This window comes from Quercus suber, unplaced genomic scaffold (genome assembly GCF_002906115.3).
Source record: "Quercus suber isolate HL8 unplaced genomic scaffold, Cork oak 2.0 scaffold_41, whole genome shotgun sequence".
Classification (NCBI taxonomy): Eukaryota; Viridiplantae; Streptophyta; class Magnoliopsida; order Fagales; family Fagaceae; genus Quercus; species Quercus suber.
In genome coordinates this window covers 1485168-1512977 of record NW_027069506.1, presented here as the reverse complement: position 1 = coordinate 1512977, position 27810 = coordinate 1485168, and the positions used below count along the sequence as shown (strand labels likewise).

General features: G+C 36.2%; 2 protein-coding genes and 1 long non-coding RNA gene across 3 annotated transcripts; 1 reads left to right on the top strand and 2 right to left on the bottom strand.

The window, feature by feature from the left end:
* Positions 1 to 1144: 1144 nt before the first annotated feature.
* LOC111983704 (uncharacterized) lies at positions 1145 to 8675 on the bottom strand. The gene is made up of 10 exons (XM_024015361.2): positions 8207 to 8675; positions 6761 to 6897; positions 6485 to 6658; positions 5435 to 5671; positions 5219 to 5319; positions 5060 to 5132; positions 4899 to 4967; positions 4685 to 4792; positions 1887 to 2012; positions 1145 to 1652 (listed from the first exon to the last, which is right to left on the bottom strand). Exons 1-10 carry the CDS (start codon positions 8493 to 8495, stop codon positions 1458 to 1460), a joined length of 1509 nt encoding a protein of 502 aa, XP_023871129.1. The 5' UTR covers positions 8496 to 8675; the 3' UTR covers positions 1145 to 1457.
* A 3174-nt stretch (positions 8676 to 11849) lies between these two features.
* LOC111983706 (uncharacterized) lies at positions 11850 to 24371 on the bottom strand. Its single transcript, XR_002879885.2, has 3 exons — positions 24099 to 24371; positions 23080 to 23131; positions 11850 to 12094 (listed from the first exon to the last, which is right to left on the bottom strand). It is a non-coding gene; the product is annotated as an uncharacterized LOC111983706 (long non-coding RNA).
* Positions 24372 to 24491: 120 nt separating this feature from the next.
* On the top strand, positions 24492 to 26082 carry LOC111983705 (3-methyl-2-oxobutanoate hydroxymethyltransferase 1, mitochondrial). Its single transcript, XM_024015362.2, has 3 exons — positions 24492 to 25099; positions 25624 to 25830; positions 25912 to 26082. Exons 1-3 carry the CDS (start codon positions 24632 to 24634, stop codon positions 26065 to 26067), a joined length of 831 nt encoding a protein of 276 aa, XP_023871130.2. The 5' UTR covers positions 24492 to 24631; the 3' UTR covers positions 26068 to 26082.
* Positions 26083 to 27810: the final 1728 nt, after the last annotated feature.

Sequence of the window (27810 nt, the reverse complement as noted above, 5' to 3'; positions counted from 1 at the left end):
AGTGGTTGTCTAGTAATAAATTGTTCCTAGTAACTTCTTAATTGCAAAGAAATAAAACTCATACATCTACCATCCATGGCTTTGATAACATCTACCACCCAGGAAAGAGCACAGCAATAATATAGAAGCATAAACAATTATAAAATAGATAATAGAAAATAAAACATCGAAATAGATATATTCAAAATAAGTTAAAATGGAGTATGGAATATGAAAATAAAAACTAGTAAAATCTTACTTGAATAAATACTTCTGTCTGTGATAATATCTTAAAAATAAAATCCTGTCTTGGAGTTACAGGATTACCGACAAACTTCATTTTCTAAGATATCATTCTTGACAGATTATACTAAAAAAACTGTTGAAAGAACTTACTTTTATATAATGAATATGAAACAATCCAATTATTTTTGACAAACTCAATCAACCAACATAAAGAAAAATATGTTTTTTTTACATATTGGCTTAGTTCAGGTAGTTGTAAAACCATTAACAAGAGAAGCTTTAAATACAAGCATTCTACTTTGTTTAAGAGATGACAGATATCTAAGATTTAATAATTCCTATTAAACTATTACCGTTCCTTTCTACTTTAGTGTATGTTACAAGTTTATCAATTGATTCTAAGGCTTTTAACTTATTATTAACTATTTCTAAAAGGTGATTATTACTCTGCTGTCAGTATGTCAATTACTTTTATATTCTGTTAATGTACTCCAATTATTATGTTCTGTGTTCCTATCATAGTTATAATCTGTATTATTATTATAGTTATAATCATCTATATCACTATAAGAATCATAGTTTGTTTTATAACTATCCATGTTACCATTTAACCAATTATTGTCTATATCTTTTATGTTATATTCTTCATCATAATCATCTATATCATCATAGTCCATGTTTCTTATCAGTGTGTGCCTAGCCTAAATGTGACCTAACAACAGATAATGAGCTACTAAATGTATTTATTCTATTTCTAAATAATTAATAATTACTGGCAGAACTTATTACTAACCACTAGTATCCTTGCTTTTGAGACCACCTCCTCAGGAAACTCCATTGCGGGACCACCCAAACAACGCCTGTCCGTCGACTAACAAAATAGGCTGACCAATGCAATTCTATGGTTTGCCAATGAGTATTTAAGGCTGACCAACGCTACCAAGGAGCAAGTAGTGGCTGTCTAGTAATAAAACTCATACATCTACCATCCATGGCTCTGATACCATCTACCATCCATATTACATGATACAATGGTTTTCAATTTGATATCTTGAAGAGACAACAATCAAATTATACAAGCTTCATTTTCAAGCATGAAGATTCTTAGACTGGCTCAAAGACATGATTTTTTTCCAACAATTAAAACATGTTAATTTAATTTACTGAGGTAAATAAGGTTTTAAGCAAATTTAACTAGCACAAAAGTAATCATGTAGGAGTGATAATGAAGATCAGAACAAAGGCTTCTTCCCATTTAACATTCCCATCAAGTGCTCGAAAACCTTTCCTCCTCTATCACGCAGACCAGAATGCATATACTCGTTAGTGATCCACAGCCTAATCCCTGCAATCTGAGAAGCTGTTTCCATAGCTATCTTGAAGTTGACAAACAAATCATCATAATAAACAGCTGCTGCAACAGGCACCTGTCAGCATGGAAAGAAATAATTTGATAAAGCACCAGCCAAAGCCCAGTGAAATGCAAAAACCTGTTTTCTCACTCATTAACAAAATATCTATTACTACTACTAGTATTACTAATAATAACAATATAATAATCACATTTTGGGCTGTTGGAAAGTTGAGATCTCCATTGGAAAATCTTACAGCCAATTACAATTCACAAAGATTGACTAACTACAACATCAAAGGTAACAAACCTTGTTATTATTCAGCATATTAGTGTCATATAGTGGAGGCCAATCCTGCTTCTCAGCCAATATATGAGCAGCATCTTTGAATTTTGTCAGCGCATGAATCTCATCAAACATCCATGGAAATATCATCTGCACAAGTAACAAATCCAGAATATATGAAATCAGTTCATAGTCAAACGCTACAAGCAACACATGGTAAAGACCAAGTCCAAGTGAACTTCAGCAATTTGGCTTCTACTCTTAGGCCATACTACTGACTCGAATCATTGAACACCTATACAATAGCGTGCCTCTTTGTAGCAACCATATTAAAAACCGACAATTTAGGTATTGAATGCAACAGAGTGTTAACATGATCAAAGTCTAAGTGCACTACAATGTCCATATTATGAATCAGGGAAAATTCCACAGATGCTCACAAGGTACACATGATTTAAATTTTAAAAAAATAAAAAATCCCATTGCCCTGTGGTTCATAATGTTAGAGGATGGGTCAAGCATCATACAAACAATTTATCTTTGTGTACTCTGTACTTGAAGCATATTCTTTTTTTTTGTAAAAGAATTTTATACTAAGTATTGAATGAAATAAAAAGGGTAAAAGGCAGAAAGAAAGACGTCCGATATATTTGGCCATGGCCAGAACTACTACTAAACTACTGTCAGTCCACCCATAAACCAGTTATAGTCTCTACAGTTGCAAAAATATTGCATGCCTCAGGGCAATCAAATCTTAAATTGAAAAAAGTTTTGAAGCTAAAATATATTTTGCTGCTTCCAAGTTTAGACTGGTTGGTTATTGTCAACATAGTTCTGCCCAACTCCATTAATAAAGTGCCATTGTCACATGAGCTGCACGTGACATAAAATAAACATTGTTTCAGTGAAAATTTCATAAACAATAAACAAATTTTGAGGAAAGAATAGATTTAAAGAAGAATAAGAAGAAATGTTAAATTTGAATTCAAATTGTCCAAATTAAAATTTGAAAAATACAGAAGATTGACTGATTCCATTATAGGTACAAAATACAATCAAGACAATTGCCTAATGCCACAAATTCAAATCATTTGCACTTTGGCAATAAAAAATTCATCAAAAGATTTAATTGGTTTTTATGCCCAGACCCTAAAAAGCAACCCTTTGAGAAACAAATTGAGCAACCGAGGTATTTGGCAGAAGCAAAACAAGAAACATTCAAAATCTACTAGCAATTTGGAAAGAAATTCAGTGCTATCACTTAATAGGGTAACCCAATTCACTGGGGACTTACAGGGTTAGTCAAATCCCAAATCCCAACATGACCACTTTCAGATTCTCCATCAAGCTCAAAGGAACTAAATTCCACACTACAGAAGAACATTTTTCTAACTAATTTCTCCAACCAGCAAGTAAATCAATCACTTTGTTCAAGATCACCAATGAACTCCAAAAATAACAAAAGCATAGCTCCACAAACCATAAGCAAGATCACAATGAAGTAACAAATGGTCCACCATCTCCTCGCTACTCCTGTACAATCAGCACCAATTTACTAGTGCAAATCCTTTCTTTGAAGATTATTAGTAAAAATCTTCCCCACGTTGTTGTCCACAAAAAGAAAGCAACCCACTTCAGGGCTTTGGCATGCCAAATTCCCATCCATGGAAAATAGATCTCTTGGAGCTCGCAACACAACATAGTAAGACCAAATATCAAACCACTATTTTTTTTTAAAGATAAGGACCAAATGTCAAACCTCTCTAGTCCACCCACTATAATACTCTTCCAAAAGTTACAGCCATGAGTTCCTCACATTTGCTTTGTTGTCCAACCTCTCTAGTCCACCCCATTCTTTAATGACATAACCCGTCTCCACAAACAAGTTTCTTCCTTCCTGATATGCTACAGCCATTTCCCTAAGAGCACTTACTTAAAGGTGTCTAATTTGTGCATCTCCAAACCCCTCACAGAGAATGGGAGAGATCAGAGAGCACACTGTGTTTCAATACACCAAATGAAATTTAAACCCATCCCTGGGCCCACCCCAAAAGAAATTACTCTGCAACCTCTCCAATCTATTTGACACATGGGGTGAAATAAGTAAATAAAGAAACGTAGCAAGTTGGAAGGTTTAACAGCACACTCTTAATAACATTAAGCTTCCCCCTTTCGACAAATATAACTTTTTCTAACCTGAAAATCTTCGCTCCATTTTCTTTATAATGGGATCCCACACTGTTTATGCTTTGAAAGACAAATGCAAAGGCATGCCTGAATAGTTCATTGGAAAACTCCTAATTTTGCAACAGAGAATATCAACTAACTCCCAAAATCTTCTGCACTTTCCAGCTAATTCAGCTATTCCAACAAAATTCTGTTCTAATAGCTAAGTTGAAAAGATCCCCAGAATGGAATGCAAAACATTGGTGCCAAAGCCCCAATGAAGTTTTGAACCCAAGATACTGCTCCAGTTTTGCCAAGAGCCTTGTAACTCAATGACACTCCTTTATAAGGAGAACCATGGTTCAAGTTCCCCACAACTGAATTATAATGTGCAAAAGATCCCCTTTTTATTGGCATATTGAAACAAATAGGTGTGTAAATCCATTTATCGGATAACTTAATAAGCTTGTTCGTGGTTTCCTGATAAGCTGTTGAGTTCACATTTTCATAAATATCTTGCCTTAACTAGCTGATCTTTTCCATTCTACATCTAACATTTACCAATCAGTTATTTTTCTATCCAACAGACTCCAATAACTGGAAGGAAATTACAGTTGATTGTGAATTATAAAGGAAAATATTATTGCCATGCACACCTCTCCCATGAAAAGTACGGGGTGACCTTCTTTGGCAGCTTTGATTGCATCAAATTTTCCCTCATCTTCACTCCTTATTCTGTGAGCAGACCAACTTGATGAAGCACCCTGAGAGAGAGAGAGAGAGATTAGAATTTTTTTTTTTTTTTTTTTTTTGTAAAGTTACAATCAAATATGATTTGATTAGTAGAATTATAGACAATAAAAATTCTACCTGACAGTAGATTGACTCGTGCAGAAGTGCATAGAGTGGGTTTGTATCAAAAGCTATTGACCTTTCAAACTGCATAAATGGAATGACTTGAGGTCAATTCTAAGAATGAGATCCACATAACATTAGGTTCAAGATCAATAAGAAATTAGTAATTCTCTTACAGCATTCAAAAAGTAGTAACTGATTTGCTTGGGTGATCCCGGAACTAGTACAGGATCCCAAACCCCCTCAAACCTACAGGCCATAGTAAAAATAAACTTGAATTAAAGAATAACAAATTTTAAATCATAATAACTATTTTGGTATTCATGGTGACTTACATATAGTGTAACCGCTCAAAACCAGCAGACGTTCCTAAACAAGAAAGGCCAAGAGTTTGAAGTCCCCTTGGGGTTAAGATGCCCCCAGATGGAAGAAGCACCTATACCAAAATAGAAGAGAGAAGAGGGGGCAGGGGGGTTGGAAGGATTCAAAAGATTCAGCTTGAGCTTTCAGCATTGGGAATAATAACAAAATCATATGTGGCAGATCCTCACCCCACCTCCCTCAGACGCTGTTAAATAATTAACAACTTCTCTAACAATTTCAATGTCTTGAGGATACCTCTTGTAGTACTTTTCATTTTGGAGTATAATCTGTTCAGAGCATACTCTATACACAGTATCTGCAGTGCATCCATTTCCAATTGGAGGGGTTCCACCAGTTAAAAGGACTTGTCTCAGTCCTTGTGGTGCAAAACTCAAATAGGTTACTGCACAAAATCCACCATAACTCTACACAAGAAGGAGAACAAGCTGTCATTTAGATAAATAGTTGGCTTCAATGAACTAGAAGCAAAATTGTAACAATGACTAAATGCTAGGAATGGACAAATGGTGAGAAGGCACAAGATGAGAGCAACAGGAATGCAACAAAAGGAGAGAAGCTAATGCATACATATATGCATATGTGAGTGAGTGCATGTGGGTGTGGGTGAGGGTGTGTGTAAAATGGAATCAATTTTGACAGGGAGGCATCCCATAAAGATTGATTCGGCAGTGCATTGTTACAAGCTTTGATCGGATTTAGAATAATTTAAACAATTCAAAAGATGGAGGAGAACATATACGAGAGGAATTAAGCATTGACATTGTAATCTTAAAGCTTTTCTTCAGGAAAAAAAAAGTGCTTTCCATAAATGAAATGTTATAGGTTGTTCAAATACTTGCAATGGTTTTAATCATATGACTCTAATAATTTGTGCAAAGTGTAAATAATTTCAATTCAATTATTTATATATTATGTAACAGTTTACATAAAAAAGAAAAATGATGAATACATGTAAAAATGGGTGATGCTCTAGCAATTTTGATGCTATGCTTCCTAGCAATTTTGATGCAATGCTCCCCTATCATACTTTGTGTGTGTGTGTGTGTGTGTAATATGCAAATAATAAAAAATTCTTGCAACTTGCTTGTGGAAATTGTTTTTTGCATGGTCTAACACTTGTAAGTAGATTGAAGCCTCAGCAGAGGGCAGGCCCATGACTATGTACTGAAAGATCACATTCACTCACAAATAACAAAAGGAAATGGTAATCTTTATACCTGACCCAAAATTGTCCAAGGTCCAGCATCAGGAACAAGACGTACTCGCATAAACTCAGCATCATTTACTATATTGTCAGCTCGAAAATGTTTTAAGTAGTCAACCAAATCCTCTGCAGACTTAAATTGTGACATAGATGATGCCATCAAAGGAGTCGATAACCCTGTTCCTCGCTGCAAGAAAATTTCAGCAGTAGGATAAAAGGAAATATATATATAGATACGGATATCAAATATCAATAAAAGCTTTTTACTACAAGCATCCAGAAACCATGCCTGATCCATCAATATGAGATGAAATTCTTCACAAGCTTTGTGTATCCATCCACTAGCTTCTGTTGGTCTAGGGCACTCAAACCCAGGTCCACCTTGTAGGAATAGTAGGTATGGCAGCAGTTGATCTTCTTTCCCAACTGCAACACGGATATGTGATTAAAAAAGAATTTTAAAACTAGTGTCCGTGTAGAAATAACCTAATAATAATCTATATAAGCATTTTACAGAACTATTCTACATCAAACACAGTTTGCTTGGCAGCAGTTGATCTTCTTTCCCAACTGCAACACGGATATGTGATTAAAAAAGAATTTTAAAACTAGTGTCCATGTAGAAATAACCTAATAATAATCTATATAATCATTTTACAGAACAATAGTCTACATCAAACACAGTTTGCTTGTGAATCACATATCTATATCGACTGTTCAACAAGAAACGGAAAAGATAATTAAAACAAAGACAATATTTCACTTTAGTTAATAAAATGGAAACTTTTCATAGGTGTAATTTGTACGCGGTGACTGCTTGCATGCATATTCAAAAAATATCAATTCATCCTGAAAGTCAGACATAAGTAAGCTGCGCACATAATGATGCAACAACATTGAACTTGCCCCTAATATACTTAGCATTGCCATTATCTACAATTCCACGCTTTCAACAGACAATAACCTGCTAATAACACAAATTATCACTTTTATGAAGAGTTACCGTAGTCAATATTCTTAGTGGAAATTGGTGGTTCTACACATTTTGGGGTTTGGTCCATGGTCCATCTGATAGAGAAATAAAGCAAGCACTTTGTGAAAAATGCAAATCACATTGCTTCGCATCAAGAACAAGAATTTGAAAAACGGGAGAAATGGACTTCCATTCCCATGTATGTGGGGTCTACACACATTTGATTGAAAAACTCACTAATTGACCTAAAATTTCATGCACATTTTATTGCTGAAACAAAACAAAGACATCACCAACAACAATAACAAAAATCCTATATAATACATGTACAAACATTTAGGAGCAACTAATTAAACCTTTTTAGTCAACTATTTATATAATTGAACTTTTTCTCTATTCGCAATTCTCTTTTGCATTTACATTACTCTATTTTCTGAGCAATCACACAAAATTTTCTTCTCAATCTTATAATTCAAATTCAAACACAATGATCAAATAATAATAATACGAATTAGACTTTGATTTAGCCATTGACAACCTCACTATTAACCTCAAAATTCATGCACATTTGATTTGTCACCTAAATTTTTTTTTTTTCCCCTCTACACGCAATTCTTGTTTGCTTCGACATTCCACTATTTTCTCAGCAATTAAACAAGTAAGCCACATAAATTCAAATTCAAATACATTGATCAAACAATAATGACAAAGATAACAGAATTAAGGCTTTGTTTTAACGAAATAAATAAAGTTTTCCAGTACCGGCAACGACTTCGCGAGCGAAAACGGAGATCTTAGGAGAAGAGCGGGGTTCGAGGGAGTAATCGAGAGGGACAACGAATCGATGGTTTCGGAGCCGGAGCTCCGGCACCGAGTACCAGGTTCCGACGACGTGGTCCGGCGAGGAGTTCACTCCGGCCATTGAAGCCACCGTTCGGACGAAGAGAGATCTTGTAGCTGAAAATGGCGAAATGGTGCGAGAGAATAGAGAGTGAGAGCGAAAGAGCTGGAGTGGGTTTATGAGTGAGGGTGGCGCGTGCGTGGCCAACATTTTTGATAGCGAGTGTGCTAGAGGGACACGTGGAGTGAATCTGAGGGTTTTGGGTTTGGATAAGATTTATGTGAGCCGTTGGATATTGATTGAAGCTTTTTTGACGGTCAAAATTGGTGGTGGGTTTCAGAATGAGTAATTTGCTGGTCAAATTTTGATTAGTGCTATTTTTAAGCAGGGAAAAGATAGCGAGTGCGTCATTGTATACTCGCGCAAAACTAGCGGCAATGTATAAATATGATTCATGATTGCATGGAAAAAACGCATATAATATATATTTTTGATAATTTATTTCATAGTTCTATAAATCCTTGTCCTTCCACTAATGAGAGATGAGGATTCAAATAATAATTCTATGAATTTCTATTCGTAAAAAAAAAAAAAAAATTATGTTATTAAATTATAAGATTCTTAACTCATAATCATTAACAAACATGAAAAATACACAATTTTATTCTAAATAATTTGATATTAATGGCCTAAGGAAGGGAAAATAAAGGAATAAAATGGGATTAAGTAATTTTGTTTAAATATTTTAAAATGAAAGAAATATATGTAAGTTATGTTGTTGGAGAGTAACATTAGGTGGAATAGAATGCAATCATTTATAACAACATAATTATTATGTCCCTATTTTAAAATAAATGGCTAAATATATATATATATATATGTATGTATGTATGTATGCATGTATGTATGAATATTTTGAGAGTTTTATTGAAATTTTTTTAAACCAAATTGCATTCCCTCATATTCTTTCCAATTTTGGAGGGAATGAAACTTTGAGGTTTTGGGGAATTGAGAGAAACAAGTATTCCTTCTTATCTATTTTACTTCCTTTCGCTTAAAATCGCAAATAATTGGATGCTCTTTTCATTCCCTGTATTAAAACTCCTAAACAAGGGTCAATGATTTTTTTTTTTTTTTTGGTATGTATATATATATATATATATATAAACATCTTAAGTGAGGGTATAATTGGATGCTCTTTTCATTCCCTGTATTAAAACTCCTAAACAAGGGTCAATGATTTTTTTTTTTTTTTTGGTATGTATATATATATATATATATATAAACATCTTAAGTGAGGGATGGGATTTAAACATTAGACACCTCTATTAGAAACATCGAGATTTTGGGAAGTGTCAATTAACATAAAGCTCATTAGCTTCTTATGGACACCAATGAACAAGGATTTACTTATTGGAGAAGTAAACTATCTATATGAGATAAAATACAAACTAGGAGCATCCACATCGAAGGTGCTAAAATTGATAAAAAGTTATTTTAGTACCTCAAATATTAAAAAACCTCCTACATTAATGGTATTATAGCTTCTTCTTTTTTTTTCTTTTTTTTCTTTTTATCTCACTACTACAGTAAATTGTTACTTGTAGTAGTTATTGTAACTAGCTGCCATACTTGAAAAACTAAATTGTTTTTTTTTTTTTTTTAATAACCCCTAATGATGTTGAAAAATTAGTGAGTTGAATGGGCGGGGCTTCTACAGCAACTTCATGACCTGAAAAGAAAAGAAAAGGGGACTGACCAAGGACTCTCCAATGACTAAGTTAGTTCTCTCTTCCAATGAACGAATATGGAGAGAGCTCCCTGCTACAAAATTTATTTTTAGTGACGAAAATTAGTGAGGAAATATTTTTCATCACTAAAAATACAGCTTTAGTGACGAAATATGAATTTCGTCACTAATAATGAAAAAAGAAAAAATTATAACATTTAGTGACGAAAAATAATTTTCATCACTATTGTGATCTGAAAAATGGGCGCCACCATGGGAAACTTTGGCGCAAACTTAATTAATCTATAGCGACAAAATATTTCAACGCTAAAGGTTGAAATTTTTAGTGAGAAAATATTTCGTCACTGTAGGTATTGCTGTGGATAGTATTAGTGATAAAAATCATTTTGTCGCTATAAGGAAGAAGTAGCGACGAAAAATAATCATCACTAAAAATTATCATGGTCTTACATTCCATTGTTTTAGTGACAAAATCACAATTCGTCACTAAAAGTATGCAATAGCGACAAAATATTAATTTCGTCTCTAAAAATCTTACCAAAATCTGGGTTCTTTAATGATGAAATTGACATTCATCGCTAAAAACATTAAAACCCTGATACTTATTGCAACGAAAAGTATGCATTAGCTACGAAAATAATTCGTCGCTAAAGACCTGACTATATATAAGACCTTTCACACTCTCCTTGCCCACCTCGTCGACTTCCTTCACCTACAACGTTGCCTCCCTCACCAATCTCGGCATCCGTTCACCTTCCCATCGATTTGCCTCCCTCGCCAATCTCGACATCCCTTCACCTTCACTGCGTCCCTTCGCCTCGACCACCAATTCAAGCTCTCTGTCCTCCGATTATGAACTTTAGCTGCCGACCGTTCAACTCCCGACAACCCTTAGCCTCCCAACGACCCTTCGCCTTGCTTCCCCTCACAAACCCATCCCAACCCTCCCTTCCCTTCACAACCACAACCAACACTAACGCCCACGCCACCTCCATAACCCCAGCCGACAACGCCACCACCACACCCACAGCCTTCACTGATCTTCTTTCTCCCCATCTCCCCTCAAACATTGATCATCAGCCACGACGACAGCGTCTGGGCCTAGAGCGCCACCTTCCCTCAGGTCCTCTCTCTATCTCTCTAAATTTTTTCAGATTTTTTTGGTTTTGATTTTCAGAATTCAGTTGTTTCAGTTGTTCGATTTTTATTTTTCTAAATTGTTTTTTATTTTTTTATTTTTATTTATTGTTTTCCACATCTTTTGGATGTTTTCCTTTGATTTATAGAGAAAATGATTTAGAAATATAAATTACCCTCCAATCCCCTCTATCTCAAAGCATTTAAGCAAAATTTTGTCCCTTGGATCATTTGGATAAGAGGGTAAATACAAAATAGGGCCCAAATACAAAAGGATGCTTTTTCATAATGTCAAACTTCATCTCATAATCAACCGGTTAATTTTTTTCATTTATCAATTCAACGTAAAATCAATGCTAGCTAGCTAATCAAGGAGTTCAATTAAACAATCGAAAATATTAAAGGAACATTCAAAGAATGTTTTGGAGCATTGATAGTAAATTTAATGCAACAGAATATATAAACAATGTCTTTTGTATAGGTAAAAAAAAAAAAAAAAACCTTTATATTGTTTTTATTGGAGTTACAGTGCCTTATAAATTAAAAATAACTAGTCACTAACCTGTGCGATGCATATAATTGTTTTAAATTAAATGTTAATATGTTTAGGTTTAAACATTTCTCTAATTTCAATTATTGAAAGCTAAATTGGCTCTAATATAAAATGAAACATGTAATTATGATGAAACTATCAAAATATTACACAGAAAATCATTAAAAATGAGATAAATACAAATATTATGAAGTAATATATTACAATAATCATAATGTGTTCTTACATTTGGTTTAATAAGTATTACAAAAGAACTAATAAATAGAATAAATATACAATTGTGCTTACATCTTCAAGCTTTATTCAATGCTTTTCAAGAATCTATTTCCTCCATTTCTTAGGCTCTTCTCTTTTCTCAACTTCTTTAAGCTACTTAATTTTTCGCCAAATTAGTATCAAGTATAACACCAAATTATACCAATTCATCAAAGATTTACAATGTAAAACTAAACACTCTTAATGTCAATAACTTTCATAATTACCCCCCCCCCCCAACTATTGAATTATTTAAAAAGTTCAATATGTCTATAATCTTCATGAAAATAAGTATTCCATTGGTTTTCATTATGAAATTCAGAAATAAATAGAAAAATAGATTATTCACACACACAAAAAACTTCAATATATCCAAGTTATAAATAAAATACCAGTGCGAATTGTGCTAAGGTGGAAAATGGTATTATCTTTTGCCATATATAAATACAACATGACCTGAGACCTCAAAAGCTTATGTGAAACATGTTTAAATTGTACTATATGGTTTTATTCAAATATTAAGAATACAAAAGCTACAAATCTAGATATGTATGGCATTTGTTTCAAGTTTATGCCAAACCAAAACTAAAGGCATGCCTGAGTGTAGTTCACAAAGGCTTTGTGGCTTGGTAGTGTTGTCAAAATTTGTGTAGTCTTCTAAAAAAAAAATAGTCAAAATCTATGTGGTCTTCCAAACTAAAAAACAACCCTAAATAAATTAAATATGTATGGCATTGTTAATTGGGAGATGACAATGACTTCCCCCGACTTCCACCAGATGACCGGCCTTTGGCGTGATGGGCCCCTCACTAATTTGGAGGGCGAGTCAAGTACCCAGCTGAGCATAGACCTATTGGGGCATTGGTACTCGAGCAAGAGCATTTGTTATTTCAGTTTAGAGGCGGACTACAGGCCTTATTCTCAGGCGACGCCTAATGATTTTGCTCGAATGGCTAGGGCATTCTTACTATATATACTGGGGGTGTATCTCTTCGCCAATGGAAGGTAGACAATGTCCTTGAGTTGGTTGGCTCTCTTTCGTGACTTTGGGCAAGCTCAGGCGGCAAACTGAGGCTAGGCTTGTCTTGCCTACCTGTACTCGTCCTTGGACACACTTAGCCAAGGGACTCTATGCCAGTTGGCAAGGCCTTGGAAGCTCCTTGAGGTTAAACCCTTTTTCCTTTTCTTATGTGGCTTTACAAGTATGTACTTCATACTTTTGCAAACTGTATTTATTTTCATGTCATCTAGGTTTACAAACTGCATTCCATGCTCTTGCAAAATGTGTCTATCTCCTGCCTTGCAAACTATCATTTATCTTGCATACTATCGTCTTGCAAACTGTCTCTTTCCTTATCATCGTGATCAAAAGCTCAAAGACAAAGAGATGGATCCTGCCAAGCTTACTAAACTCATGAAGTATCTTACTTCCTTGGATGTCCAATGGGTTGTAAAATGGTGGCGCATCAAGGCCATGTCTAGCTGTGGTTTCAAGGGGAATTTTGTACCTTTGGATGGGATTCTCCGCTGTTCTTACTATCCGACCTACCACATAGCAAGACAGTTTGATGACCGTCAAGGGGTTCCTTGTGGTAATGGTTCTTTCCATACCCTAGTATTCATTGAGAAAATCTTGGGTAGAATCCACTAGACTTGGCTGCCGAAAGGCAATGAATAGAGACATCCATTTTCCTTAGTTTTTTCATCCAACTTTGGGATATAATGATTGGTTATCCACTAATATGAGAGCAGCCCATCGGGAAAAGAAAGATCATAAGAAGTCCAACAAAAGGAAGAGGACTCAGTGACTACCTTGATATGTCCCAAATTTTACTTTTTTGCATTTTATGACTCCATGTCTTTTTATTTGAGTTTATAAAGGATTGGAATGTTCCAAATCCCCCATACAAACAATTTATCATCTTTTAATTTGAGCAATAAGAGAATCAACCATTTTAATATCTTTGCTTTTTGTCTTTTTTTTTTTCCTTTTTTTTTTTCTGTGTCATGTCATTTTTGTCCATGACGTCCTTGTGCAAATTTTTGCCATGCCTATGGTCTTTTCCCCTAACTTTTGCCTAGATTTCCATTTTCCTTAACTTTTGCCTAGGCTGCCCTTTTGGGTTTTCAACCTAGTAGGCTTTTTCTTTTTCAAATATTATATTTCTGGAGCCTATTCAAGTTGAGTGGGCAAAGCATCTCTTATCCATTCAAATTTGTAATTCTTGTAGCGCCTCTTGACATGATCTTCTTGATAATAAAAGGCCCAGACCATCTCAGCTTCATGTTTCCTCTCAGATCGAAAGTTTCATCTCTAAGCACCTTTAGGACTAGATCTCCTTCCTTAAGGTTTCTAGGTTTCACCTTCTTGTTAAATGCTCCAACAATCCTCTTTTGGTAACCCTATGCATGATATTGAGCTTTCATCCTCTTCTCATCTATCAAAGCTAACTGTTCGTATCTTTCTCTCATCCAATCCTCTTCTAGGACCTTAGTTTCCACCAACACTCTTAAAGATTGTATCTTAACCTCAATGGGAAGCACCACTTCACTCTCATAAACCAAAGAGTAGGGCGTTGCCTCAGTTGATGCATAGATAGAAGTTCTATAACCCCATAAGGAAAATGGAAGCTTCTCAGCCCAGTCCTTGTATGTCACTAGATGTTCTTGATATTCTTGTTGGTTGCTTCTATAGCCCTATTAGTCTGCGATCGGTATGGTGAAGACTTGTGATGCTCAATGTTGTACAATTCCATGATTCTTTGGACCTCTCCCTTGAAGTGGGAACCATTGTCGAAGATGATCTCTTGTGGTACTCCAAACCATCAGATGATGTTGTTCTCTATGAATTAGGCCACATGCTTGGCTTTCAATACAGAGTAGGAGGCTGCCTTTACCCACTTGGTGAAGTAATTAATTGCCACTAGAATGTACTTATACCCGTTTGAGGCCTTAGGAGCTATTCTTCCAATCACATATATGCCCCAGATTGAGAAAGGCCAGGGAGAGGTCACACTGTACAGCTCGCTAGGTGGTACATGGTTCAAATTTGCTTGCGCTTTGTAGTCATGACAACTCTTCAAGAAGTCCTCATAACTCTTCTTTGCCAACATTCTCCCATTCATGTGAGTACCGCAAATCCCTTGATGAACTTCTTCCATAACTCTTTCCGCTTCTTCTTTCTTTGGACAACGAAAGTGTACACCATCATAGGACCTCCTATAGAGCTGACCTCCACATATGATGTATTGCATTGCCATTATCCTAACCAAACTATGTTCTTTCTTAGCGGCACCGTAAGGATAAATTCTCATTTCTTGGAACTTCATGATGTTGTAATACCAAGGGACTCATTCTTCTTCTATGGCCAAAACGGATGATTCTACCTTCTCCTTATGTGCCAACTCATAACTTTGTTCAATTTCCAAAGGTCACGTCTTTTTTCCTTTAGGTATTTCAACCATAGAGGCTAAAGTAGTCAAAGCATCTACAAACTAATTTTGAGCCCTAGAGATAATAATGTATTAAATCTTATCAAAAGTACCTTCCATAACTTTTGTGCTTGGGCTATGACCAAGGTCAAATCTCTAAAGACTTTGGTCTCCCTTACCCCTAACTCTCAGAGAGCTTCCATTCCAGTAATACAAGCCTCATATTCTGCCATGTTGTTGGTTGCTTCGAAGTTCAACTTCGGCCAAAGGTATGTGAGATCCATTAGGGGTGATCAAAAGTACTCCTATCCCATTTCCGTATTGGTTCACGACTCCATCAAAATACAACTTACATGCCCCTAGTTCGATGTCCAAAATATCTTCATCTAGGAAATCCTCTTTGCCATTTTCTCCTTTTATAAAGGCATAAAAGTCTAACACAATGCTTCCTTTGATGGTTTTTCTAGCCACATACTTCAAGTTGAATTTTGCCAATAGGATCAACTATCTTGATAACCTTCCACTCAAGGCAGACTTTTAAAACATGTACTTCAATAGTCCATCCTAGCAACTATCCATATCTGAAAGGGTTGGATAATATGCCTTAATTTCTACATGGCTCATACGAGAGCGAAGCATGACTTTTTTATAAGCATGTACTAGTCTCATAATCATGGAATTTCTTGCTCAAATAGTACATGACTCTCTCATTCTTATCATCATCTTCTTGTGCGAGATTGCTCCCAACCGCATCCCTTATAATCCAGAGGTAGAGGAGTAATGGTTTTCCATGCTCTGGAGGTACAAAGATAGGTTAATGGAGAAGGCACTCCCTGATAAGTTCAAAGGCTTCCTGACATTCATTTTTCCATGTATGTTGTTCATTCTTCCTCAAAAGCTTGAAGATAGGCTCACAAGTAAAAGTGAGCTTGGCAATGAATTGGCTAATGTACTACAAATGGCCTAAGAATCCTCTTATCTCCTTCTCACTCTTGGGTGGAAGCATGTCCAATATGGCTTTGATCTTTGAGGGGTCAACCTTTATCCCTCTATCACTCACTAGGAAGCCAAGCAAATTTCTTGCGGTCACTCCAAAGGTACATTTCTATGGGTTCAATCTCAGTCTATATTCTTTGATTCTCTTGAAGAACTTTTTCAAGTTAGTGATGTGGCCTTTTTTGTCTTTGGACTTTACGATTATATCATCAACATATACCTCTACCTCGTTATGCATCATGTCATGTAGCAAGGTCGTAGCCTTTCTTTGGTAAGTTGCTCCTGCATTCTTGAGTCCAAATGGAATCACTGTGTAACAATAGATGCCCCATTCAATGGTGAAGTTAGTCTTGGTCATGTCCTCAAGAGCCATCTTGATTTAGTTATATGTTGAGAAACCATCCACGAAAGACATTAAAGCACTACCAGCGGTGTTAACCACTAAGACATCTATGTGGGGTAAAGGAAAGTCGTCCTTAGGACAAGCCTTGTTTAAATCTCTAAAGTCCACACACATTCTTACTTTCCCATCCTTATTGGGTACATGCACTATGTTGGCTATCCATTTGGCTTGGTGCATAGGTTTGATTAATTCTACCTTCAATTGCTTGGTGACTTCCTCTTTGATCTTAAGAAGCCATTCAGTTATCATATGTTTCAACTTCTTGACGAGCACCATGTGAGAATGAGTATCAATGTGATGTTGTGTTATCTCAAGATCAATGTCAGACATATCTTCATAAGACCATGCAAATACTTTTTGGAATTCAGTGAGAAGTTCTTTGAGATCTTTTCTTTCTTGTTCACTTAGAGTTGAGCAATTTTAATTAAGTCTGGATTCTCATCATTGCCTAAATCAAAAGTTTCAAGAATTGGTTCCATAGGTTTTATTTTCTTTTCCAATTGTTTATTAATTTCACTTCCAAATTCTTTGGAATTATTTAAGTGCAGAATTTCAATATTATGGGATACATCAAAATAAGCCAAATCAGAATTCATCTTATTAAAAATGTTGAGAAGTACATTGGAACTTGCATTACAAGATATCTTTCCCATGCTATTAGAAAACCTAACCCAAGTCCAATTGCTAAGTTGTCCATCAGTAGGCATGATGAATGTAGACGGATCACTTGGTTCCTCGGTGATGATGGCGAGCACATACCCTTCCACTTTCAGCATAGCTCCCATTGCTTCAGCATCCATGTAGTCCACCCAATCGACCTCTTTTTGAATTTCCTTAATCACCACAGTAGGCTTTTCCTTGAAAGTGAGCTTCTTTAAAGAATATCTCCTAGTTGAGATTCACTTTTTCATCCTTATCTACCCATAGCTCGAGAAAGCTACAGAAAGGAAAGTCTCCTCCTTCCTTCATAAAGTTCCCATTGAGAGTACCGAGATTTTTCTTGATTCTGTCATAGCCTTCAAAGAATCTCAAACGTTTCTTGGTCAGTTAAGTCTTGAAATCGGGGAATTCAACCACCCCTCTTCCTTCTTTTCCAAGACCTATACTAGGCATGTACCCCATTTTCTTCATCATCACAATCACCTCATGAATACAATATGGGAGTAAATCTGTAGTATACTTTTCATCCTTCAATCCATAATTAGCCATGTTTACAAATTCAAAGCCACTCATTTGAAACTCATTCTCCCTCTCTTCAAGTCCACAGACAAGTGCAAAATAGAAGGAATAACTCCAACAGGATGAAACCATGCCCTCCCTAAGAGAATGTTAGAAGTGATGTCCATCACATGAAATTCCACAATTGTTTCCAACGGACCAATTTTTCAAGAAGCTTTAAAAGTCCCATAACCTTCCTTCAAGTGTTGTCATATGCCCTAATAGTAAAAAAGGAATCAATGATTGTTTCCAAGTCTAAGCCAACCTTAAGAGCAGTCCTAAACAGGCACACATTCACTGCACAGCCATTGTCAATAAGCACCATTGGAAACTTGGCACCTATGCACTCGATCGTGATTTGTAAAGGCCTAGTATGAGTGGCTTCTTCGAGAGAAGTTATTCATCGGAAAGGGTGAGATAGGGCCTTAACCCCCATGAGAGGTAGAACCTCTTGAGATGTAGTTTCCTTAGGAACTTATTTCCCATCCAAAGTGTCTAGGAGTGCATTGTGGTGCTTGTGAGAGACCATTAGCAAACCCCAAACAAACACATGAGCTTGAGTTTTCTTCAATTGGGTTAAGACTCTATCCTCCTCTTCTTTTTCTTCCTTCCCATTGAGTCCAATAGGCTTTGATCTTTCCTCCATATTCCTGCCAAGATGATCCTTCTCCAAAAATGATGAGTTGTAAAGCTTCCTAATTCTAGTGATGTTTGCCACATCATCCTCTAGGACCTCTTTTTTAACTTGAGCATTCATTTAGGGAGTATCCCCCACACAGCTACCGCGCTCTTCAAAATCTCATCTTCTTCATCCCATTTTCCTTGAACTTCCACCACTTTGACCTCCACTCTCTCTATTAATTTCGAGCAATCTAAATCAATTTCTTCCACTTGCACCCAATTTTGATATAGGGGAGGAGCTCGATGATAATTGGATAAAGGATTCTTCTTAATATTGGGCTTAGTGATGATGTGGGTATAGGAGAGTCCCATTGTCTATCAAATCTTATATCTCATGTTTCAAGTGAAAGCAATTATTAGTTTTATGGCCAGATTTCTAATGGAAGTGATAATATTCATTGAGGTTCCAAGTATAAGACATAGGATTAGGCATTAGTGTGGGATCTAAGGGTTTTAGGAATCCTTTGGATGGTTCTCACATGCTTGGGCAAGGGTCATTCCTAAGTCAGAAAATTCTCAAGCGGCTTTCTTTATGAAGTGTTGGTAGGCTAGAGGTTGTTGAGGTATGATGACACTCACATTTACGGGATTGGGTGCCTTAAAGGTGGTTATTCCTCCCCCATAAGTCTTCTTGATTGGAGGCTTGCTCTCCCCTTTCTCCAATTGTCCATTATTGATGGCATCCTCAATCCTAGTCCCACAATCACACAATTCTCCAAAAGAACTAATAGGTGATGACAACAACCTTTTATTGTATGCCAGAAGCAAGTTTTTAATAATCATGTTGATTTCATCCTTCTCATATGGCCTATTAACCATCTTGGATGCTTTCCCTTTCCACCTTGTCATGTATTTAGAGAAAGTCCCCCAAACTCCTTGCTTAGTGGTTTCCAAATCTCTTAAAGTTACATCAATCATAGTATTGAAAATGAATTGATCCACAAACAACTCTACTAGCTCATTCCACACCATAGTCTTGCTTGGATCCAAGCTATAGTACCATCTTGATGCACCTCCTATGAGTGAAAGAGAGAATGCATGCAAAGTTTACTTCTCATCTAACCCCTTCATTTTAGCAATGCTTATGTATCTCCTGACATGTTACTTAGGATCTCCAGTCCCATCAAACCTTTTAGCATCAGAAATCTTGAACTGGGGGGGGGGGGGGGGGGGGGGGGCCACCTAACTTGCCATTACCTATAAGAAAGGATTGAAAAGAGAAAAAAGGAGCTAAAGGAAAACTAACCTGCCATTATGAGAAGCTATCCACCCACACCAAATTTCTTCCTTTCCACATCAGAGCCAAACCACCACCCCACCCATCACTAGGAACAATGAACAAACCATCAAAATCTAACTTAAACTTAATCCGTTCCATTTGTGCCTTGCTTGACCATGTTTCCGAAAGAAACACAATCGTGGGATCTTGAGCTTGTATAATTTCACCAAGCTCTGTTTCTGCACGGCGGTTCCCAAGCCCCCGGCAGTTCCAAGCTAAGAGATTCATTGTGTCTGGCGGGCTGGGAACCAACCTCCAACGATGTCTCATTGTTTGTCTCATTCTTCCTTTTTTTGCAACATTCTGCATGGTTCTCATCTTCTAAAAAAACTCGTAAATTTCTTTTCAACAAACTGGGCTCTTTTTTCATCACACTGCTCCCTATTTTAATTGATTCTTGGTGGTCTGGACTCATAATTGGAGTCCTTGACTCTACCCCATTATTGCAGTGCTTGACTCTACCCCATCAATGGAGTCCTTGACTCCACCATTAAATTAATGGAGGCCTTAACTCTACCAAATTAATTGTGACTAATTCTTTGAGATTATTAATTAGAGTTAATCATTCTTAAAATAAAATGACCATAAAATTGGGTTGGGGAAATTTTTCAATTTCAAAAATGTTCACAATAAATAAAAATTGCTTCAAAGGAGTTTTCTTTCACTTAATGAAAATATTTAAAATTCCTTCAATGAAGCAAATGAAAGAAAAGGAAAATTACTTGGAACTTTAACTTCTCAAAAGAAGAGAATCCTTGATTCAATTTTCATGAAAACTTAATCTTTGACTTATCCTTGAGATTAAAACCAATTATCTCACCCAAATACAAAATTATGCCAACACTTAATTAAAAGTCAAGTATTGACTTAGAGATCTATCATTTAAAATAAGTGAAAACCATATTTGAGACTTTAAATCTAAAACCTCAAATTAAGAACTACGAAGTGGCTTGATCCCTGCCAAAGGTACGTAGGCAACCTAAACAAATTATTAGGTGTAGCCACAAATAAATAAAAATACATATTCCCTTAAACATAAATAAACCTATGTACAAAGACAACATGGTTGGAATCAAAGGATGTTCCCTTGAAACAAGGGATTGTAATTAAGAGATACATTATCTTGAATGGGCACTACTCACATCAATAAAACTCATACGCTAAAAAGGCCTATGAGTGAAATTATGATTGACGAATTTGACTAATTGACAATGTTTGTTAAACATAGTTTGACAATAATTGTTAAACATAATTTGACAACGTTTGTTAAACATAAGTTTAACATTTGTTAAACATAATCTAACAATTATTGTTAAACATTGGTTAACAATTTTCGTCAACAATATGCATGCTTTATGCATGCACATACACTTATGATATGCATACACATACAACTAGGTTGTGTACGCATGGCCTGTGTATGCGCACGCAAGTCTTTGCCCAAAAACCCTAATCCTTTTTTGCATGTTTTCCTTTTGTTTTATTCAAATGTTCTAGTTGCTATTTAACTGGTTTTATTTGTCCTTAAGTTTTTGTTTCTCTGTTTTGATTTTTTTTTTTTTTTATATCTTTTATGTCTATTAGGGTTTTGATTTGTTTAAATACCATGAACATGCGTATGAATATGAACATGCATTAATGCATAGGTGCTATGATGCTGTGTAGTATGTCATGCACTCACATGAACATGCATTGGTTGGAATATGAGCTTGATATGTCTAAATAACATGAACTTTTTTGGTTGAATGCCATGTCTATAATGTTTAGATGCTTTAACATGTTTGTTTGATTCTACCATGTGATGGTTCGGCCTTTGGAGATTTGTGTTTAAATGCCATGATAGATGAATGATTAGGTCTGAGATGATTGTGCCATGTTGTGTGTCTTAGATGCATGCTAGTTTGTGTGGGGGTTAGAATAACATATTAAATTTGTCTTTAATAAAATTTAGATCTAGAACACAATGAGTGGAAGCCAACCAACGAGTTAGGTGGGATTAGGTGCCTAACACCTTCCCATTCCCATACCTAAACTCTGGACACGTGCTTTGGTAAAGATTAGTCCTTCTATGAAAGGCACTATATTTATGGTTCCTAGACCTAAATTAGGTGGCAACTCCATTTACACCTTCCGCCATGGTCCACCCTGGGCCAAGGCGTACTTCCCAATCTTGAGGATGAAACCACATTTGTGGGCACTTGCGCCCACAATGGCGACTCCACTAGGGATAAAGAGTTTGATTCCAATGTGTTCCATTTCTTAATCTTAATAAAGGCTAGCTTAATATTGTTTGCACACACCTTCACATGAGAGGAAAGAGAATGATTCTTGTAATTGGGCTTANGGAGGTTGGTTCCCAGCCCGCCAGACACAATGAATCTCTTAGCTTGGAACTGCCGGGGGCTTGGGAACCGCCGTGCAGAAACAGAGCTTGGTGAAATTATACAAGCTCAAGATCCCACGATTGTGTTTCTTTCGGAAACATGGTCAAGCAAGGCACAAATGGAACGGATTAAGTTTAAGTTAGATTTTGATGGTTTGTTCATTGTTCCTAGTGATGGGTGGGGTGGTGGTTTGGCTCTGATGTGGAAAGGAAGAAATTTGGTGTGGGTGGATAGCTTCTCATAATGGCAGGTTAGTTTTCCTTTAGCTCCTTATTTTTCTCTTTTCAATCCTTTCTTATAGGTAATGGCAAGTTAGGTGGCTTTTAGCGTCACGTGGACTCCCTTTTTTTTTTTTTTTTTTTAATACATATATTCATATATATTAAATACTTTTTGGTCTCATCCTATTATTTAGTCCACAATAGTGTCACTTCTATTTGTGTTGCTGTGTAGGTGTATGTACCTATAACACTTTTTATGGCACATTTTTTTAGTTTCAACACATATACACACCTAGAACACAGAACCCATAAAATGCAGAACAAAAACTCAAAAAACAAGAATTTGACAACCTAGCATGCTTAAAACACAAACACAAAGTAAACCTTTACTAAATGAACATATTACAAACATATAAATATGTATACAACATAAAGAAACAAAGAAAAAAACAAAGAAAAGTAAAGAGCCAAAGGTAGAACCTTTACCTCAACACAAGAACTCTCTAGAGCTTGATTTTGACCATTCCTTTCAGTCAATCTAGTCACAACCAATTCAAAATAAGTTAGTAAACTTCAGAACTCAAAGATCAAGACCAAAAAAGATCCCAATCACATAAAATTCTTACATCATTAGGGAACAGGGGCTTGAGTCATAAGGGTTACAAAATGCGATGTCTACACTAAGCCCATTTATTTTGTGCATCAAGCATGCTCTAACTTGGGGCATTGGCCTATTTATATTGTGTGCGGATATGTCCTTCTTGCATGAAACCATGTTTTCATTTCAGGCATTAACCCATTTTTTTGCAAACATATCCACACTAAGGACAATGGCCAAAATATTTTCATGATAACCAGTTTCTAACAAGCTAGAGAAAGAAAGCCATTTTGTAGGAACCAAGGATGGCAAACCATGATCTTCTTCCATGTTCTCCAGTGATCGCAACATCAAATTAACTCAACTTCCATCCAAGCAAGGAATATGCCCCAAACTAGGGGCATTGGCACTTCTAATCCATTTCAAAGAATAACTCCATTGCTAATTGAAATTGTCTTTTTGTAGGAATCAAATTGAAGGACTCATTATCTCATTCAACACAAGTTATCTCAAATACGCACTATCATATAGCCAGATAATAATATGAACTATACACTGTGGGATCGATAATAGTTCTCCTACCTTCAAGGGATCGACCTTATTTCTCCCGAAACTCATAGGATCGACCTTAATTCTCCTATATACTGTAGGATCGATAGTACCTTCAAGAGATCGACCTTAGTTAAGGTAAAAAAAAAAAAAAAAAACACCCTGAAAGTTTGCACATTTTTACAAAGACTAATATGTGTGTTTTTCGGAATTAAAATGTACAAAATTGAGCACTTTTTACATTTTACACATTTTTGCAACCACTGATGCGGTTGCCCTAAACCCATCAAAATTTCAAAACCTCAAGTTTAGGAAAATAACTAATCAAACAATAGGTACATATCATAAAAGAACAAACCTTGAGGTTTGGTGTGATGACACCAGCTCCTGACTGACATGTGCTGCGGCGCCAGCGCGGGGGAGCTCCGGTGCTAAGGAGAGAGGAAGAGATGGAATCCTTTAGGCATTGGCGTTATTCTCCAAGTCTGAGCGTGTTTGAGGATTATAGGTTTAATTGGATTATAATTGTGTGTGCTAGAGTGTATGTGTGTTTCATCAAAGAAATGACGTGGCGTCCATTGGTTGGTGGCGTAAATTAGAGGCTTTACACCAACTCCTGACCGAACGTTTTCACGAATAAAAAATGACCCTCGAAATGAGAATTTCCTGTTTCCCAAATCAAAGTTGCGCCACGATAACATTCAGCCCCGAAAACGCAAAAGTTAGGTAGAATACAAAGTAATAAATGAACCTCTTCACTCTTTCATTTCCACAAGTTGGCTGGTGGTTCCTTAAACAATTCAAAAAATAGAAAGAAATGAAAGAGAGAATGTTGGTGTAGGTGTAGGTGACACAGCCAAAAACGCCCACCTTCCGTTATTAAAATCATTCATGATACACTATAAATTCAACAACCCAAATCCAACTTTTCCACTCAAAAAAATGACCACCCTCGCTTTTCTCTCTAAAGCCAAAACTCTAAAACCCAATTCCAATTTCTTCACCCTCCTTCGCTGCATGAGCAATGTCCCAGAAAACACAGTGTACGGTGGGCCAAAGAATCAGAATCCAAACCAAAGAGTGACTCTCACCCATTTACGGCAAAAGCACCGTAAGGCTCAGCCCATAACGGTTGTAACTGCCTATGATTACCCGTCAGCTGTGCACTTAGACACCGCAGGTATTGATGTGTGCTTGGTCGGTGACTCGGCTTCCATGGTTGTTCATGGTCACGACACTACTCTTCCTATTTCACTCGATGAAATGCTTGTTCATTGCCGTGCTGTCGCGCGTGGCTCTCAACGCCCACTTCTTGTTGGGGACTTGCCCTTTGGTACCTACGAATCTAGTACGAGTCAGGTATTGGTATTTTGTTAAATTCTCAGTTTCTGTGTTTGATTATAACCACTTTTTATGGGGCTTTCGTCTTGGAAAATTCTATGTAACATTACCAACGGGTTCTGTATGTGAGTGTCTTTGTCTGTGTTTTTGATATGGTACAGTACTTATGATTATGTACTTTAATATTCCCATTTCGTAGTGAATATAAACAAAATGCTATGATTAAAACACCTTTTTTTATTGTTGAAATAATTCGATAGCTGAGGCCGGGAAGTACTAGTTGAGTTAAGGCTCTTTGCTTGATTAAAATACTTAAAATATGCTAGATGCTACCATGCATTATGGTGATCGGGTTTCTGATACATATTTCATGGCTGTTAATATGCCGTAATTTGATTGGTGCACAATAAAAGTGGGTGTCAAGGGTGAGCTTTGGTGAAAGTAACATTGCTTCAATAATCAGTTGTGAAAATGCTGTGTTTGTTGAATTACTCTTTGGTTAAGTGTGCAATGGTTGGTGATTGGTGATGTTGCATGCGCAGGCAGTTGATACGGCAGTGAGGGTTTTGAAGGAAGGAGGAATGGATGCCATAAAATTGGAAGGAGGGTCTCCTTCAAGAATTACTGCAGCAAAAGCTATTGTGGAAGCTGGAATTGCAGTTATGGGGCATGTGGGACTTACTCCTCAGGCCATCAGTGTTCTTGGGGGATTCAGGCCCCAGGGCAAGAATGTTGCCAGTGCTGTCAAGGTGCCCTACTCGTTTTTTCGTATGTGTGTGAGTGTGCACTGTGTGTTTTGTTGTTATGTTGAAGGGAATTGTTCTGTGTAGGTTGTGGAGACCGCAATGGCTTTACAGGAAGCAGGGTGTTTCTCTGTTGTTTTGGAATGTGTTCCTCCACCGGTGGCTGCTGCAGCCACATCAGCTCTTCGGATTCCTACCATTGGTATTGGGGCTGGACCTTTTTGTAGTGGGCAGGTATGGTGATTAACTAGCTCAATAATTTTTTTGCTGGTGTATATATGCCTGAGATAAGATGTAGTTCTGCCTATATCATGCTATTATTGATGTTAATTTTATATGTATTGTGACTTGAATTAAGCAATGTGATAGGAGACCTTTGACAGGTAATAAGGGACTGTCATGGTATCTTAAAACTGTTGTCCAACTTCATACATAGTCTCTCTTGATATGAGAAGGTCAAATAAAAGTATTTGGTGCTGTCACCACCACTTTTGCAAAGCTCTAGGATTCATTACTCCTTGAGCAGGGTTAAAAATGTTAGTTTGTAGAAAGTTTTGATTATATCAGATAGAGCTTGGGCATCACTGGTTTTACACCTCCATCCATTTATTGAAACTTCTAGTATAGACCTTACCAATTCTTTTGTAGAACCATGATCACTATTCTCTGTTTACTTGTTTGATGGATTTATTTTAGGCTAATTGAAAACGGTCTAGAAACCTCTGCAAGAAGAAGTAGCAACCTACTTTCTGATAGAAGAAAATCAGCCTTAGAGTCATTGAGTTTGGTAAAATGAAATCAGTTCAATTAGTAAACTTGGCATTATGTTTTGCTTTTGCTTATGTGGGTTTGTAGTGGTTACAGACTTACAGTAACTTAAATTGGCAACTCCCACTATAATATAAAGATTGTCCTCTGTGCTTAACAGAAAGTATTTTGGCCCATTAAGAGTGATGAGAGCATCAGTGACATGGATTAAAAAAAAAATTAAAAAAAAAACTGGAATTCTGCCTGGGAGGCTTAGACTAAGGCTATGTTTGGCTGGGTGGATTTCGGAAAGGATGAAAATTAAAAATAAGAGAGAAAATGAGTAGGAGAAGTGTTTGGACTTGATATACCCAATATTTAAAAAATGACTTGGCATCTTTCTTGAAAGTTATGCTTAACGAAGGTCTTTTATAAAATACAATTCATCATGGTGAAAATTTTAGCAATTTCTTTTCTTCCTCTTCTTTTATTTATTCAAGGAAGATAAATTTGTTGTGGAAAAAAAGTAAAGTGTAAATGAAAGTCAATGAATTGTAATGACTAAGTGCCCGTTCGGTTTAGCTTTCATGACCCAAAAGCACGTTAGCGTTTTCAAATAGTGAAATGGTGTGGCTTCACCGGCTCTCATTGTAGCTCAATGGTTTGGCTACTTATTACAAGTAAGCCTTGGGTTCGAGGGCTGGTGAGTAGAGAGAGAGCAAAAACAAATGGTGTGGCTTCAAGTTAACAAAGCAAGCTTGCAAATAACAAGGGCAGGTGGGGGTGCTAAATTTTATTCTTGGAGGGCCAGCCCTTTCAAAATTGTGGGCCATGCCCAGTCCACCTATCAATGTAGTTCCTCCCCTGAATGATATGTTTACCCTTTCTTTTCTTTTTTCTTTTTTTTTTTTTTAGAAACAAACACAAAGGAGAGAGAAATGTGTTCTAACATAAAAACATATCACAATTTTACTTAAAAGTCATGATAACTTTTAAGAGAGAGTGAGACAAATTATACTAATATTACACATAACACACACCCTCTTAAACAATGTGGGACAATTACCTTTTTTTTTTTTTTTTTTGAGAAACAAACACATACACAAGGAAGAGGGAAAGAAAATTATATGTTTAATTAGTTATTACTGATATGCATTCAAAGTTACTAGCTTACTCCTATAAAATAAATAAATAAAAAGTTACCAGCTTATTACTATTTTTATAAATATACATAATTAA